This window comes from Brachionichthys hirsutus, chromosome 18, assembly GCF_040956055.1.
Source record: "Brachionichthys hirsutus isolate HB-005 chromosome 18, CSIRO-AGI_Bhir_v1, whole genome shotgun sequence".
Classification (NCBI taxonomy): Eukaryota; Metazoa; Chordata; class Actinopteri; order Lophiiformes; family Brachionichthyidae; genus Brachionichthys; species Brachionichthys hirsutus.
This window is the reverse complement of record NC_090914.1, coordinates 4,035,902-4,054,107: the sequence shown is the minus strand read 5'-3', so window position 1 is coordinate 4,054,107 and position 18,206 is coordinate 4,035,902. Positions and strand designations below refer to the sequence as shown.

General features: G+C 45.6%; 1 protein-coding gene across 1 annotated transcript in view; it reads right to left on the bottom strand.

The window, feature by feature from the left end:
* The window catches only part of arid1b (AT-rich interactive domain 1B), a 133,430-nt gene that overhangs the window by 80,369 nt on the left and 34,855 nt on the right, over nt 1-18,206 (bottom strand). Inside the window, exon 3 of the mRNA XM_068752058.1 lies at nt 9,757-9,858. Coding sequence (XP_068608159.1) covers nt 9,757-9,858 — 102 coding nt within the window. The remainder of the gene's footprint in view (nt 1-9,756; nt 9,859-18,206) is intronic.

The window sequence follows — 18,206 nt, the reverse complement described above, 5'->3', positions numbered from 1 at the left end:
GCGGTGAAAGATGAAAGTTCTTTATATCCTTGGGAGGAGGACGTGGAAGTTACCAACATTAATATGAATTAACATGCAAAAATATTCCACAACAAACACAATCTTAATCTGCATTGTAGATTAAAAAGATGCACAGCAGTATGAGCAAACAATTACATTTGTGAGTCTCAATAGAGAACATTCCGCCATGGGTTTTTACCGTGGAAGGTCATTTAAACTTGTCAACACAAAATCAGTGTTAACAACACAGAATGCCATTTGGATTAAATAACACGACACGGGTTGTGCTTCATGATGAACTTCACCTGCAGCTGCCCTCCGCTGAACTCTGCAGCAATTACAAGAACACACAGACCATCAGCTGCTGCATCCAAAAATAATAATAATAATAATAAAAAAAGCAGTCAGCAGTTTAAAAAAAGACTACAGTACAGCACCTGCTAAAAACAGTATGAAATCCAGGAGTATGTATTTTTTTATTAATAAGGAAGATCAAACACTGTTAAAGTCTTTACTGTTGTCTTCCTTCAGCAAGATGTCTTATAAATTTCCTTGGCTCTAAATATACCGCGTTTTAAACTGAGCCGTGCTTCACTGTCTTATTCTGTTTCTCTTAAAGTTAAAAACTGCATTTTAAAGTCAGTTGTCAAACTCATTAGGACATTAGTCTTTAAAAATGGTAGCAAATTATATGTCATCATTATTGTGACTGCATCCATCCCTGGGTGGACAGAAACACGAGTGTAAAATAACGTCACATGCCGCTTCTGTGTCTCCTGAATGAGAGCTGATAAAGAGAATGAGACTGAACGCGCTCCTTAATCCAGCTCATCACGCCGGATTAAAATGAGTCCGAACAGGTTGTGTTGTGTTCACAGCTACATTTCAATGCAGGCGAGATCACATTCTGAAGCATGCCGGAGCCTCTGAAAGTATTTACTCCATTACAGTGTCCTCAGGAAAAGTGAACTGGAGCTAAATTACTCATTACTCACTGCCTTCACATTTTTTCCTTGCTCTTCTGTTGCTCGGTATTATTAATTACCGGCACGAAAATGGAATCAATAAACACCCCAAAGCCATGTTCGTACGAGAAGTACAGCCAAGCTCACACACAGACACACACCTTTGCATTCCGCAATTGATTTAACCGTCTGGACTGGCACATAGTTATATGCATTATATTAGTTGTTAAATCTAATTTATATATATATATATATATTTTTCATTGTTTTATAAGGTGTTTTAACACATCATGAATAATGTTATAAATTCAAATACACTCAGTCCTTAGTGAAACAACAATTACATGACAAAATCTAACAATTAAAATGTGTATATAATAATTAATTATAGCAGCCACTTTGAACACAATTCCAAGAATTAGAAATCTAAGCTCTTTAATGAACTAAATCTTTTTTCGCTGAGCGAAATGATTACTGTTCCGTAAATTCTTGGATTTTTATGCATCAGGGTTGAGGTGGATCTGAAACTACGGTGGCTGAGAGAGCTCAGCCGAAAAACAACAACAACAACAACACACAAGCAAACAAAGCAAAGATCCTCATCAATTTGACAACACGTGCACTGCAAACACACACAACACCGTTTCTGTTTGTTTTTCCTCTATTTGTTTGCGACACACATTGTTTGTGCAATGTGTTTTCTTAAGTCTCGGTGCATTGATCTCTCTGGGCCACCGTACAAAATAAACACACACATGTAGAAAAAGAAGCCAAAGCCAACATGGAAAGATTTGATTTGTTTCGATGTTTGTCCAACACTGACAGATGGTTGTATAATTTAAAAAGACCGGTGCGACTGAGAAGAAGGTGTGTGTAGGTGTGTGTGTGTGTAGGTGCGTGTGTCTGTACTAACGGAAGTATGACAAAAACAAATGTTACACAACTATTGTTTACCGCCACTGAGCCCTGATAGTAATCACGCTGGCAGGGCAGTAAACAGAAGAACGGGATTAAACAACAGGCATCAGTCAGGGCTGAATGTCACAAGGAGCCAAACTCCACACCTCAACGCCTCCTTCCTCCTCCCCACCTCCTCCCAACGCAACACCTTCCAGAGACATTTCCCTCCTTTGCCGTGCTGTTTTTCCCCTCTTCCATCAGTTCACAGCAACAAAACAAATACAGGCCCCCACACACACACCTACACACATATATAATGCACACAACGCCGGGACAAACATAAGCAATTAACACACTGTGGAATCAGTCTTTACATGAGAGGAGAGCTCAATTACATACACACAGAGCAAAAGATCATGCACACACGTGCACACCCAAGGGCACAAACAGCTATAAAGCACTTTGGCACAGACAAGCACACACACACACACACACACACACACAGTCTGGCGGGTGTCCAGGCTGGGCCTTGTTGCTTGTGTCCATAAAGCCCTGAGCGCCGCATCGACAACTAGCAATAACTGTGGCTGGCAGCTACAGCATACACTCACAGGCTTGCACACAAATACACAAAAGGAGAACTGCTATGTGGGCCCATCCTAAAGCAGCAATATCGCAGCGGCCGAACGACGACGGTGCGTTCAGGGCCACTGTGAGAGAAGGATGGTCTGCAGTGCTGTCCCTTCCAACAGACAGAATTATATTCTTGTGACCTCAGCATAAAAGTGGAAAAGGACTGGCCAAGTTAAAAAAAATATCTGTGTATATATATATACACACTTTCAGTATATATATATATATATTCATCTTGGATTTTCAAAAGGAAAAATTTAAAAACTGTCGATACTACAGAATTTGCATGTCATCCCATCTTTTGCATGGATGGTGTGAGTCACTAGTTTGTGTACCGTCTGCTCATCATAACTAATGCCGAGCACCCGACGCGTGGAACAACATGCTGCGCCTCTCTCCTTTTTACGCCCCACATCCTTTTAAGTCACCCAGTTCTGTTCTCCTCTATTTCGCCTCTCCTCGTCGCTTCCCTCTTTTCTTGCTCGTCCTTTTTCTCTCCACCGGCCTTGACCGAAGAGAAGCGATTTGCAGCGGCAATCCGTCGCTAATTCTCGCTCAGCATATCATGAAAAATGTATAGCAGGCAGGCAGACTGCAGGGAGATGCAGATTGTGGTGTTAGGCCTTCAGCAGAAGCCTGGCTCTGCATTAATGGAACATTATTTCATTCTCTGCATCCCAGCATACCTCCCCCCCACTGTTTTTAGTCTGATTTAAATGAATGGTCTTATTGGAAGAGCATCTATCTATCTATCTATCTTCTTGCTGCTTGTCTGCTTTGCAGGTCATGGGAGTTGCATATTTTTTGGAGGTGGAAGTAAACGGGGAAAAAACCCAAGCATTCATGGGGCAAACACAAACTGGGCACAGATAGGATTTGAACCCAGTACCTCCCCTGCTGTGAGGCGACAGCGCTAACCACTACACAACGTGCCGCCCAAATCTATCTACAATATCTATCTCAGTTTGATAAAACAAAACTCATGAATATTCAAGGCCTCAGTGGAATATTAGCGGCTCAAACAACCCAAACACAGCTATCTACAATCTGAACAACTGTGTGTGTGTGTGTGTGTGTGTGCGCGAGTGCATGTGTTACTTTGCCTGGGAGCGCCATGTGCAGACTGCTAAACCATCTCAAAGATAATAAGAGGAAAACTTTATCTTAATCTTTAAAAGGCGCCACGTGAAGTTTGAATCCAGCTGTGAAACAGGTCCCGCACGTGTGCATGTGCGTGTGTGTGCGCGTGTGTGTGTGCGCTTCCATGCATCGTGACTTCCTAGATATGTTTGTGAGCGCTCGTCTGTGTTTGAAGAGCAGGTATCTTGTGAGAGTAGATTAATAACAGCGCTGTAATGCCGCCAGGACTAGTCACAGCGTGGATCATGCACAACAAACCACCCAAGGAGTGAAACCACACGAAACCACACACACGCACGCACACACACACGCACGCACACACACACACACACACACGCACACACACACACACACACACACACACACACACACACACACTCTGTCATTATAGCAACACTGAAGGTGCTGCCCCGAACAACAAAGTGGGATGTAATTTCAGCCTCCCAGCAGCCAGGGGGAGCCATGGTGATGACGGAACATTCTTTCCTTCTGCCTTCATTGTTCTCCTCCTCCACTCATCCTCCTTCCCTTCCCTCCCCTCCCCTCCCCAGCCATCCTGCTGGGAGGCCAGGCATCCAGGCCCAGACATAAAAATAAACCCAGAAAGGTTAGGAGTGGATGGCTGACTCTGGGGGGAGGGGGAAGAGAGGGGGGCAGACAGTTGGAGGGCAGATGATGCAGTCTTTTACTAATGCTTTCGAGCAACTCTCTTTCCTCCTTCCTCGAGGAAGCAGCAGCGAATGTCACTAAACGTCAAATATTTGTCCATATTGCTATTCAAAGAGGAAATAAAAACGACTTCATTAACTGAAAAATCATTTTTAACAGAACATTCCAAAGTCTTAAGTAGCAATGAACATAAAACAGATGTTTCCAATCTTCAGCTCTGTCCGGCTCGATCAAATTTAGATTCATTTAATTCTTACATTAACGTGGTAACAGAAAATCACCAATAAAAATAGAGGGTTTTGGTGCCAGAAGGGCATATCTGGCATCAAGTATGTGTTTGGGGGGGGGATGTATTTGGCCTTATGAAATCAGAATGAAACAAAACGCTCCGGATGGAACCGCCATCACGCTTTAAGAGCAGCGTCGGATGCAACACCTTGAAAGGACAAGCTAAGCTGGTAAAAACACACCATGTGTCATGTTCATTTACTTTACGACGCAGCGGTATCAGCCCCCCCCCCCCCCCCCCCCCGTCCCGTCCCGTCACGCTGTTGACTGTGTCCCCTGGTGGAAACGGGAGGACAGTGAGCGAGGTGCTCAGCAGCATTTTATGTCCCTAACAAAAATCACCCACTTTTATATTTGCATTATCCATTTTTCTTTTCTTTTTTTTCTTTACAAGCTGCTAAAGCAGATTCAGCTGCATGTGTTGCATCAACGGAAACCCACACCAGTGAGCTCCTTCCCATCCTCATCCTCCGTCCCGGATCTGAACTATAGAGGAGGAAAACGGACAGAATATTTCTCTCCTTCTAGGGTAAGTCCTCGCTCCCCCTCGCCTCCTCATGCTCACTTCCGTCTCTCCTCCTCTGTAGGAGAGGCGCCAGCAGAGCTGGACCGGTGTTTTCTTAACCAAGTTCATCCCTCTCTCTCTTTCTCTCTCCCCGCTGTGGAATCATGGAGCCTGTCACACACGTGTAGGACGAGGGGAGGCGGGCGAGTTAAAGGAGTACCGGGAGGTTTGGCATCTGCCCCTTTGCTCTGCTGTGCTGGGCTGCAATCATCAAGCCTGCTAGAGGTGCTTGGGGAAAAAAAAAAAAAAACATGGCCGCCTTCTCGCCTGAGAAGCGCCCCCCCCCCACCCATCCCTCTCCTCTGTCCCGCTGCTGATCAGCCTTGTGTTACCGGTTTGCTTTCACAACCGACACCTGCCAGCATGCTTCCCAGTAGGTATAGGGCAGTGTGTAGCCATCAACTTTAACTCTAAGAAAAAATTATATCCTCCCCCCCACCCCCCCGATACTTGTGCTCAGGGGTGGATCTCGTTGAATACCAGCCCCCGTACATTTGCGTTCTTGAGCCATGGAGGAACAGTGTTTGGCCAAAAGCAAAAAAAAACCCGAAAACACGTGTTCCTCATGGCCCCAGAGGATTACACACACAAAAAGAAGAGAGACTGCTTGTACATGAAACTGTGTGCGCACTAAATGATTCATAAGAAGCAAACGAAAACAGGCTGGCATACAAGCGGGGGGAAAAATAGCCCGTCTGCATTTTAGATGAAGCTGGGCTCCTCCGGCTCGCTGTGTCATGATATGTGGGGGTCTGTCGTGAAAGCAGACCGGCGGTGTGAGCAGCGGCAATTTAGAGGCAGGGGGGGAATTCCTGCTGCCAGAAGTCGTGCAAGTTTGAGGATACGATCCTATGATGGAGTGAATTAAGAATTAAGGATCGCTCAGTCTTCACTGGCGCTGCCTCCTTTCAGAGCTCACAGTAATGGCAGCGAGCCGCTGTGGCCTTCAGTGCTGCTGTCTGTTCTAAGAATAGGAAGCTGGTCCAAAGAACATCTCGTCTCCGAGCCTCCCTGCCTCCCTCTCTCCCCCCACCTCCCCTTCATTCCTCTCGCTCTCGCTCTCTCTCTCTCTGCAGACTACAATGAGATATGTGAAATATCTATCATTCATTAGATGTAAAAATGCTTTCTGGAAAATTCATTTGCTTCTAGACGATCTAATCTTTGCTTATTTCATTCATCCCATGAAACCAAGACGATGTAAGAGACACATTTTCCTTCTCTTTGCCATCTTGGTTCCCTCTGCCCCCCCCCCCCCCCCTCCAGTGGGCACTAATGCGGAGGCTGAATCTAACCCTGCTGGATGACATTATTCTGCACTGCCTGCTGGCCTGTCTGCCTGCCTGGGGGACACTAAAATAAAAACGCAGCAGTGTGAAGAGACACAGTGAGAGCACATCCTGTATTAGAAACCTGACTGACATGTTCTGATAAAGCAAGCACACACACACACACACACACACACTGTAAAGCACTCTCAGAGGACAGAATGTGAATTAAAACGTGTGTGTGTGTGTGTGTGTGTGTGTGGTGACGGTGGTGAGGGAGGGAGGGAGGGAGGCAAGGGCAGGCCTCTCCAGTCCAGCTGTGTCCTGTCAATCATTTGTGACCTAACACATGGAAAAAAAGGAGGAGGGAATCATTCACAGGAGAGAGAGGGAAGAGACAGCAAGGAGGGGGGGGGGGGGGGGGGTATTGGGGTATTTTCCCTTTTGTCCGATGGATAGTCAAAGAGGGGCAAATGAGCACAGAAAGAAAATGCAGAAATATGTTCCTCTTCAGGTGTGTGTGTGTTTGCATGGATAACACGCCTCCACTGGACCCCCATAGCCTGAATTCAACATCCCTCACCCTGAACAAGTGACAAAAAGATAAGCATGTTTCACTTCACCGCTTCACGCCCTCGCTCCCTCTTACTCATTCTTTTTCTTATCCTGCCCCCCCCCCCCCTTCCCTCACCATCACACCGCCCGTCTCTTTCTCTCTCTGTGTGTGTGTGTGTGTGTGTTTGCGTCTTTCCACATGGCTGGCCATCCTTTCACATGTCCCAGAGGACGGGAGGCCGTGCGGCTGCTTGGCAGGCTGACAGGGGAGCGCTAGAGAGCTGGGAACATGTAATGACTGGAAGTGGGGGGTGGGGGCGGCTGCGGGGGTAGTGGGTATGAAAGCCCTGGCACCTCACCACCCTGTGGCATTGGAAGAACTGGCTCTGCAGGGCAACATCAGGCAGAAGACGCAAAGCGTCGATGACAGTAAAGATAGGGGGGGTAAACGCAGACGTCTCACTCTTCTCTGTATTTGCATGCACCAGAAATGTTGCATCGCATGAAGTACTGAGGCAACAGCCGGCATGTCATCGTGTGCTCGACAACTTTGTGTGTGTGTGTGCGTGTGCTTCTAAAACAGACCGATATCAGATGCAGGATGGGAAAAAAGATGCAGGAAGTCGGCAACAAACTGTATTTTAAATGTTTTTCTAAAACAAAAGGAAAAAAACAAACAAACAAACAAAACAAGGAATATTGGCGCCGTCTTTCATTCGCATGTCTTCTTTTCTCGAGCTGAGGTGCGACCACAACAGGGTGGCACATACTCCCAATATATGATCTTTGAGTGACTTTGACATAGCGTCAGGAGGAACAGGCTCAGCTAGACCAGATCGAATCTGAGGCTGAACATACTGCGAGAGGAAGGACTGTGGCGTCGACGCTAACCGACTGATTAAAGATCAGTTAATGCCAATGTCACTTCAAAATGATGTGCTGAAAACAGCCGCTGGTGATCAATTTCGTAAATCTTTACTTAGCAAGACGCTAAAGATGTATACAATAAAAAATGCAATTTGTGCATTTATTGATGTAGCTGTGATAGAAAGACTAACATCGATGTCAAAGCAAAATAGACAATGGAGATAGATGGTCTAGTGCGAGCAGCAATGCTAATGCTTTGCTAAAAAAAAAGTAGCTGCTGAGCACTTTTATTTGTGTTTTTCTAATTGGAGTCTTTAAGCGAACAGTGATAGGAAATGCAAGAAATGCTCCGTCTCCAATAGACGACATTTTAAAAGGCCCGAGGGGGACTGTGACTCGCATTTGTGATAAGTTACGAAAGTGATTTTCTTTTCCCCCTTTGGTCTCCCTTCAAAAATCCCGCCACATCACACAGCCGACTCGTCCCAAAACAACAACATGACACTCTGCCGACCCGCGCTCGCTCCCTCCTGATGGAGAGAAAGAGGAAAAAAAAGAGATGACAGCAGCTTTAGATCTGACATCAAACGCCGGCTAGGGAGTGAGAAAGAAAGAGGGAGAGAAGGAAAAAAAAGGTTACATCTCTGCTGTGACAGTTTGCTGGAAAAAGCCTAGCAAACGCAGAGCAATCTCTCCCTCCCTCGCTCTATCCATCCATCGCGCCCCTCTCTGTGTCTCTCATCAAAAACCAACGACGATTAGGATCTCAGAGAGCCATGCGCTTTGGATGGGACGTGAAAAACGCACGGAGGACCCAAGGGGTAAAAAACGCCAGGATTAAAGTGGCGAGGGAACGCGGGGTGATCGTGGTGACGGTTCAAATAGATCGACCCCCGCGACGGCAGCGGCTCAGCGGATTCACACACTGATACATCAAGGCCATTTCTCATTATAGCATGAGTAGGAAAAAAAAAACACTTTTATGATGCTACTTTAGAGGGAAAGACGGAAAGGAAAAGGGAGGGGGGCGCGGGGTTACGAGTGTGAGCGAATGGGAATGAAAGAAACACGGAGAAATGACAAGATGAAGCAGACGACATATACGAGTAGTATGTTATACGGAGAGAGAAATCAGAAAGAGTGTGTGTGTGTGTGCATGAGAAAAAGGAGCTCATGCAGAACGCTGACTAATAAATCAGAAACAGGAAGTGTGTGTTGAAAGACAGAGAACGACCGATGAACAAAGGCTTTGAACTGATCGGTTTGTGCAAAATATGGTGGCTAAATTTGAGTTCATACCCTTCATCTAGCTTCTCTCAGTTCATTCCCGCACTCCTGAGGTGTGTGGTAAATTAAATGGTGCGCACCTCAAGAAGTGCCAATATTTGCCACTATTTGCTATTTTTTCTATTCTGTTCCTGAAAGTGCTGAGATGTGAGGAGAGAAAAGACCGACTGGTTTAGCCCAAAAATAAAGGAAGCAGGCTGAACTCTCTCCTCTCGCAGACCCTGGCCTCGCCGTTCCTCAATTACTCCTCCAGTCGACCTGCCTAATGAGTTTGAGCTTGCCGAAATGCCAAACATGCGTGTGCATGGGCAACAGTGTGTCTTGTGCATATGCTGTTCCGTGCACGTGGGCGTGTGAGTGGGCGAGTGCACGATGCGCAAGGCCAAGTTGCTGCTGATGACCGTGGCCCTTCTCTGCCTCTGGCATGGACCCCAGTCAAACGCAGACACAAGCTCCAAAATGAGCAGTCAGGATCCTCGTCTCCGGCGGGACACGAGGCGAAGAGGCGGGCCTCCGGGTGAGCGGAGGCGTTTGATTGGCTATATAAACGAGGAATCAAATGCGTGTATCGGCGTCTGCAGCAACAACACGCAGCTTGCTGTGGCGTACGGTGACTCACCGGCAGGCTGGACGGGCGGTCGTTGGAGACGCCGTCCTCGAGGCTGGCCTTCCCAGAGTTCCCTGGAGCGGGACCCCTGGCGCTGTACGGCTCCTGTTGGGCCTCCTCAAATGAAAGACAGCCAATTAGATCGATGAGAAATTTTGCAACATACTGCCAATGTGATCGATCTCTGAAGACGATTCAAACTGCATCTGGATGTCGTTTTGTGGGTTTTGCCATTTTTTTATATAATGATATAATAAAATAATACGTTTGCGGTTTCATTTCCTCCAGCGTATATTTAACATTTTAAGTCTTAGGATTCTGACACATTTGTAGATTCACTTTCTTTTGAATATTTGAAGCGGCGATGATTCAAATTTGCACTCTGAAGTGAAATCATTGCAGAGATGCTCTGCAGTCGGACTGTTCCGTCGGGTTAGAGGGCTGTAATAAAGATTCTCAGTCACCACACACACACACACACACACACACACACACACACACACACACACGCAAACGGAAAAAACATCCAAACACACCAAACCCACCAATTCATTTCGAATAAATCCGAGCCCAACCACCCACTAATCCTCAAAACATACACACACTTACAGACGAATACACACACTCAGTCCTATTGTTCAATATAAGTCATTTTCTTTCCCTCTGTAATCACAAGCCTATCTAGTGTAAACCAATTTTCTCCCCATTGTCGGAGGTGTTGCCCTCTCCCTCTCTCTCCCTCTGCATCTCTCCCTCCTTCCCTCGCTCTCCTCTATTCATGCACCGAGGAGGTCGTTCCTCCATCACGTTAAGCGCCGGCTGCACAATAGCAACTTGTTAAAGAGCTCCGAGTGGAAGGATTAGTGATAACTGATCGGCGAGACGCGGCGAGAGATCACACGCGAGCGCGACAACACACACACACACCATTGGAGAGACAGACACACACACAATCATAGGGTAGATGTTCTGTTTTTTTTTAAACCATGATTAGCCTTGTTCAGTTTGATTTCTTATCTGTTTGATTGTTTTGTGGAAGGTGGGCAATATTCCTGTCAACCAGGTGATATAATTTTATAGCGGAGGATTATCCATCACAACACGGGACGTATCTATTATCAGAGCGTTAAGTGGGGTCGTAATTTGTGCATCCCGGGTAAACGACACCAATTTACTCCGTCTGTACATTCTGAAATCTCATCAAACATTTGATAAACGCTTGATAAATTTACCTGTAAAGCACACAGATACAAAAAGTTAATGTATTCATTCATCCATTATTAAGAAAAGGAAATGTAATGACCTTAAATGCCCCAGAGAAGTCCTTTCAAATCCATATTCCACTCCAGCAATTAAAAGAGCGAAAAACTCATTTAAAAAAATACAGAATTTCTTAAGTATCTTAAAGTTTCTGAATTTTCATTTTTAATATTTATGCAAGCAAGGGGTGGACATTTACTTTAAATACTTGCACCCGATTAATGCAGTTTTTACCACCGGCTGATTTCCGATAAAACCGCGTTTCCCTTTAGCGGAGCAACAAAATCTGATCCTGCAAAGCCAAAGAAACCCCTGAATATGTTCCAAGGATTTATCTGTATCATATCTCTCTATGCGGATTATCACTTCTCTTTGCACTAGGTCCTGTCCTCAAGGGCCGCACAATTAATTTAGGACAAACCATTCCCATGATTTTCATTTCCTCAGCTAACAGATGCCGGATATGGGCATGTCCTCCTCCCACAGGCCGCGATCTGGTCGGCATAGGGAGAGAAAAGGATGTGGCGAAATGCTCCAAAATCTATGATGGATGCAGATAGAAGCAAGAACCTAAACATCAGAGGGGAAACCCTTCTCCCTCCGATGACTGGCCCATCTATCATCCTTTAAGTGGGAGGCTCCAGAAGGATGCTCAACAGCCGGATCGCACCAAAGTACTGAGGCGCTATCTTAAAACAAAAGCCATTCCCGTCTCATTGTGGAAGGCCCTGGGCTGGACCTGTGTTTGTGTGTTCAGCCCCCATGTTTGTCAATGGGAGCCTGGATGCACGCCAAATATCGGGCTTTTATTACATGGTGGGATGAGATGAAAACCTGGCTTAGACACAAATACACCTCGACAGGAACATAAAGGCCCGGGGAGGGAGGGAGGGAGGACAGTGGGGAGTGGGAGAGGGGATGTGATGCTGGCGAACCTGGATGTGCACACTTCAGTTCACACATGGAAAGGCACACATGGACAGATAGTTGCTGAGACAGTGAAATGAGACCAGAAGAGTGGCTGCTGACCCAAAGCAAATATTTACTCAGGCATATGAGTCTGTAGTGTGTGTGTGTGTGTGTGTGTGTGTGCGCGCGTGCACTCCAGGGGATTTCCATTTTTAAGTGGGTCAAAGTGAGGCTAGCCTCGTACTACTGTTTACACTCACGTTCTTACATCATCACAGTCAACCATAATATGGACAGAGAGGGTGAGAGAAGCAGGACCAGAGAGAGGGAGAGAGGAAGGAAGGAAGACAGGCTGGGAGAGAAGCACAGAGGGTGACAGGAGGGAAGAGAGAAACGTGGAGAAAATAAACGACTAGAAAAAGAAAGAGAGAACATCGGAGGCGAGTGACAGAGTGCTGCGAGTGCATCCTTTCATTTTAGTTTTTTTTTTTTTTCCAGTCCATTGTCTCAAAATCTCATTTCCCAGCTAATTTAGAAGCTTCTAAAATACACTCCACTCCATACCTTAAGCCTTAGGCCACAGCTAATCCTGTCTTCACACACACACACAAACACGCACACACACACACACACACACACGTGCACACTGAGACACGCTCATTCATCCTCTGTGCTTTTCAAAAGACTTCATCTTGGCATAGTGGAAGCGAATGAAGGATATTGAAGGCAGGCGTTTGAAGTACATGAGGGAACGCAGGAATCAAACTGTGAGTTAAATGCTATTAGACAGCTGTGTGGAGAGGCAGTGTAATATTAGATTTGATTGAATAGATGACTGCTGAATGTGGTGTAATATATAGTGCCGGAGAGGCTTTAAGCCGACGTAAATCAATATTACAGCGCCATGTTAATCCCAGCCACTCGGAGACGGGCTTCTGTCGGGAAAAATTCGGAAAAACAGAAACGGGAAGATTTTCTGTGCCGACGGTTGTTTGGAATATTCTTGAGGCATGTGCAGACGCGTTCAAAAACACTCACGGCGGCTTGTAATTTAAGGATTTGTCGTGCACCAGAATGATGTCAGAGGATGCATTTCCTTGGTCGTGACATTAGAGGTCAAAGGTCGGGTTCAGCAACGGCCACAGCGCCCCCTAGAGCTCGCATTTCACTCCTCGAACAGAAATCTGGGACACAACGGCGCCTCAAACAATAATTCCAACCATGACATTTAACCAATTTGACACTTTCTTTCTTTTTTTTTTGGGGGGGGGGGGTCACACCTAATTTAAGAATGTTGTATACTTGCTCTTTTTGGTTGGCTGCGCTGCACGCTTCCTCTCGCTCTGTTCAGGCAGGGAACAAGGTGCCATGTTGTTTTGCTCGTATGAGTTAGAATGCCTTGGAAAACATGCAGTGGAAGTGGCGTGACAGCGAGGAAAGTGGATTTGAAGGCGACGCCTCGACACAGCAGAAAGCAGCCGGAGCAAAAAAAAAATCACAGTTGGGATGTCAGATATAACGACATTATTCTGAATCTGCTTTAAAAAAAAAAAGTGTTATCTTAAACCGTCCTGTCTTATCAGAATTATCTTTGACAGAATAGCCATACAATTTTCTATACTATCACTTAATTATCAGTCATTCTAAGCATACATTCTGTTCTATAAATATATGAATGTTCCCGTTTTCCTCTTACCTTCCCTTAGCTGTTCCCTCACTTTGCATTCCTCCCTCCTCTTCTCCATCTCCATCCAGCGCCTCTCCCCATTAATCTGCTTTCTCCACACCTCTCGCAATCTATTCCTGTTCCTTTCCAACCACTCTCTTTCCCTATCGTTTATTTCTCCGCCGTGCTCCTCTTCATCAAAGCCACCTCTGCTCCCCCCCCCCCGCTCATCTCTCCCCCATTTCCCTCCTCGTGACTACCAAATGAATTAGTCACCCCTCTTTTTCCTCTGCACCTTGGCAGATGCACATCTCCACAAAATCTGACACTAATGCCATTAATATTCATTAAAAATTAAGCTTAATTGCGTGTCTTTATGAGACCCCCAACACACTGCCCCACCTTGCACAGACACACACACACACACACACACACACACACACACGGACCCCAGCCACATTACCGCAAGGACAAGGAAACCCTGATGTCCATTGAGGACTGGGAGCAGCAGACACCCCAGTGAAATATACTGGACGAGTGAGTGGGAAAATAAATAGAGATGGGAAGGAAATAAATTCTGTACGTGTCTAACAGACATGCAAGAAACAGCCTCTACGCATCAGACAGACACGGGAAGGAGACATCCATATTCAACACTGTGCATTCACACACACACACACACGCACATCAGACTGACTGAACCATAATTGAGGCAACAATCAGCGGCGAGCGTAAGCTGCTACGTGTTCTGATAAACGTGTCAAATCAACATTCAGTTGTGGACGGCTCGTCCGTCAAGTTTTCTTGACACCTTTTGTCTTTTTGATCTGCAAGAACATAATAGAAAATATACGATAAAGACTGCAGTGATGTTGTGATTACGTCAGATATATATTATTACGATTTGCATCCGTCTCCATCATGCAGCGTGGTTAGACTTATGTAGCGGATGGACATTTATTTCAGGATGTAGCCCATTATTATCATCAAGGCAAAGGTGACCATTAGGAGAAAGAGTGCGTGTGCGTGTGTGTCTATATTTCCATGAACTCTACATGTGTCCATTTGCAGAGGGGCCTGTTCTAGCACCGTGTCCTTCAGATCGGATGCTATCGCAGCAATCCCCCTGACCTTTAGAAGACACACACACACTCTGCCACACGTTCATGCTCATCTGTGCAAACAGAAACTCACACAACCAAATCAGACGGATAAACACAGCAGAATCTTATGTGCCGGCTGCCCCTTAGGGACCATGTCAAGGCGCGGCTAACGGCGTTAGTTGCAAAATGCCGTTGCCGGGGCTTTCATTCCCATTTCTGTACATGCGCTAATCAAATACGAACCAGCCTTTGTACCATCACTTCACACACGCTTTGCCAGTCGCCACCAGCCCCGTCCATCCATTCACTTAAATTGCTTGGGCTCACAGTTAAAGAGGACATCCGCCCAAACTGGTGTCCACCCACATTACTTTTGCCAAAGCACGGAGGAACAATAGCGGTGTGTTGGCGAACTCGACTTTGACTTCTTTCTTTTTTTCTTTCCCCACTGTTTTCTCTCTCTTTCTGTGAAGCCTGTATCCAGGAACAAATGTAGCGGCATTTCCTAACAAATGGCAGCTAAATGAGGCCCCTAGGGTGCCGTGCTGCTAACTATCGGCCCCCTTTTTTCTGAGCCATTATGATTGTCCTAACTGTTCCAAAAACACCTCTCCCGTTCTTGTTCATTTGCATTTGAATTGCAGCCCGGCTGTACAAAAACAAACATAAATCAAAAAAAGGAGAAAAAGGGAAGAAAAAAAAAAAAACACTGTGGCAAATTCTAGTCGAGCAATTAGCGAGTGCCAGTCAACGTGGATGTAAAAAAAAAACACACGCTAAATTAAAAACATTGTCTTAAAAACACACAGACACACTATCACACTCTCGCGCAGCACACACAATCTAGCTGGCACATACTGAATAATTATATATATACATATATATATATACATATATATATATATATATATACATACACACAATTATTTTTTTTAATCATTTTGTTTTTGCCTGAAAACTCATCAAGTTTAAGTGCTCGTCAGCTATGGCCAATCGGAGTGCGGCAGGCAGGGTTGCCTTGGCGATATGCAGGGACATTTAGAGGACTCCGATAAACTCTGCCATTTAAAAGGTTATGACAATTAACGCGGCTCTCTGCAAATTACCACAGCCAGACCTTTACCCACGGACGTCTCCCTCTCCCTCTTATCACCCCACACCCAGCCGTCCTCTCTCTCTCTCTCTCTCTCTGCCTCCCCTTGCTCTCTTGCCATATGCCCTCCATTTCCACAGCCAGTCCTCCCTCCATGTATTGCTCCCGCCCACTTTCTGTCCACCCCCCTTCCAGCCAGCAGCACTTTTATTATTCTGGTAATTAACAGAGTTCTTTGCTTTAATATTCAAATGGCAACCAATTAATGACATTGAACTTTGGGCGCCCCACCCACAGTGTCCCCTCCACTCTCACCACATCGAATTCACACGTACTCCTTCCTGCCTCTCATTTCCACCCTCCACCTCATCATAAGGTGAGCTTCCATTTCCGTGCACGTGAGCGAGAGCGTGCATGTGCACGGTGACCCAGGCAGCAGCGGCTGTATACAGCGAGTGGGTAATAAAGCCAGGGGGCAGGCCGCAGAAAGGCTCGATGGCCTTTTAATTAACCTGCTGTGATTAAAAGCGGGGATGGTGGAGGGTGGAGGCAAGGAGCTGCTGCTGCACTCAGATGGGGTGTGAAGGGGCGACAGACAGGAAACAGGAAGTGACGCAGGGCAAGCAGTGAAAGGTAAAGGAGAGATTCCTGTGAAGGATTATTTACTCAAAATGTTTTGGAAGCAAGCAATAAAAATTGCAAAAATAAAATTCTGTTAAATGCCACAGAGGTTAAGTAAAAAAAAAAAAGGGAATTTTGAGATATTTGAAATACTTTCATGGTGTGAATAATTCATTCGGTCATATATTGTACAGCATTTATTGCCTCTTCAAAATAAAGGCTCGACCGTCCAGTCAGAGCGTTGACGTGAGCGGTGTGCTTTACACCATGTGCTGGACATGTGATGTCCTCATGAGCGTCACTAAGCCAATGAATGAGATTGTCTCCACAAATCAGCAAAGAGTTCCTTTATGCCACTGCGCTGCTCCCTGGAGCCTAGCCCCCCCCCAACAGGAAGAGGAAATAGTTAAGGCCAATAGAGGAAATGACCGGTGGGATCAATTTCACACAGGAGAGGAGATAGCGGGTTTTACTACAGGGAGTAAATGTCACAGGGAATGACTTCCTTCTTCAAATACCAGCAGTTAAAGCCCGACGGCTCCCAAATACCACTCGTGGGTTATTTCGTGGCACCTGGTGCATGTTGCCACATCCCAGCGTACACTGGGAGAACGCCATCAAATCTGCATAATCTCCAGATTCTTGAGATTAAAGCTCCTACATTTAAGTTTTTAGGAGATCTATTATAATGTGAGGCAAATAGGAGGAAACAACAGATTGTCTCATTTTAGTCCATTTCGTATCAGATGGTAATTAATGGCAACAATGAGAGGAAAAACATTGAGGCCATGACATTCATATTACATGTTAGAAACACACGTTGGACGTATTTTCAGGAGTTCATTTTATTGCAGCGACTGCATGGTGGAAAGGGAGATGCTACCATAAAAATAAGAAACCAAGTAGAGCGTAAGGTCAGAAAGTCTTTTTTCTCTCAATCGGTTGAAGTATATTTCACAGAGATCCTGCGAACTGCAACTCATCAATTAAAAAAATATCTGCTTTCCTCAAACACCGACAGCACAAAATAACAAAACCATCTACAAACACTTTCCAAACCTACTTCTTTCCAGACGCAATGTGTGTGTATGTATTATATATATATATATTTATATTTCTTAGAAATGTCCTTTCAACCAGCGCTGCTCTTCACAATCAGATGAGGTCACAGCAGTGCAGCAGACTCAGAGAAAGACGGCATTTTCACTTCAATTTGTAACAAAACCAGCTAATAGCGGCTGGTTATAGAGCAAATTCTGTGTCAAAGGCAGCTGGAATGGTTCCATCAACTGGAGGATGTCCTCTGGCGAGGGTTAATGGGAGTGGAGTGGGGGGGGAGTGGGGGGGGGGGGGGGGGGGGGGAATCGCCAGAGGAATAAGATAAAGAACTTTTCAGCTTGGGTTTCTCAGAGTAATGTGGGGTCAGAAAAAAAAACATGGTTCAAAACCACAATGACATCCTAATCTGCCTTGTACTTGCAGCTTTGAGCGTGTGTGTGTGTGTGTGTGTGTGTGTGTGTGCGCGATCCCTTCTGCGAGGCTCACATCATGTCTCGTTTCAACCCAGAATCAAAGACAAAGGTCACCGTTTGACCTTTTCACAGCTCCGAATTGCCACAGCGCACTCGGCTGATTAGAGTACACACACAGACGTGCAAAGACAAAAAAAAAAAAAAAACGATACAAAGACACACCCTGCAGAAAGGAAAGAGAAAAGTAAACCAGCACTGAGTCATAAGAGCAGATCATGATTGCACTGTGTCAGTTCAGTTCCCAAACAGTCAAAGAAAAGAACCTGCTTCATTGTTGT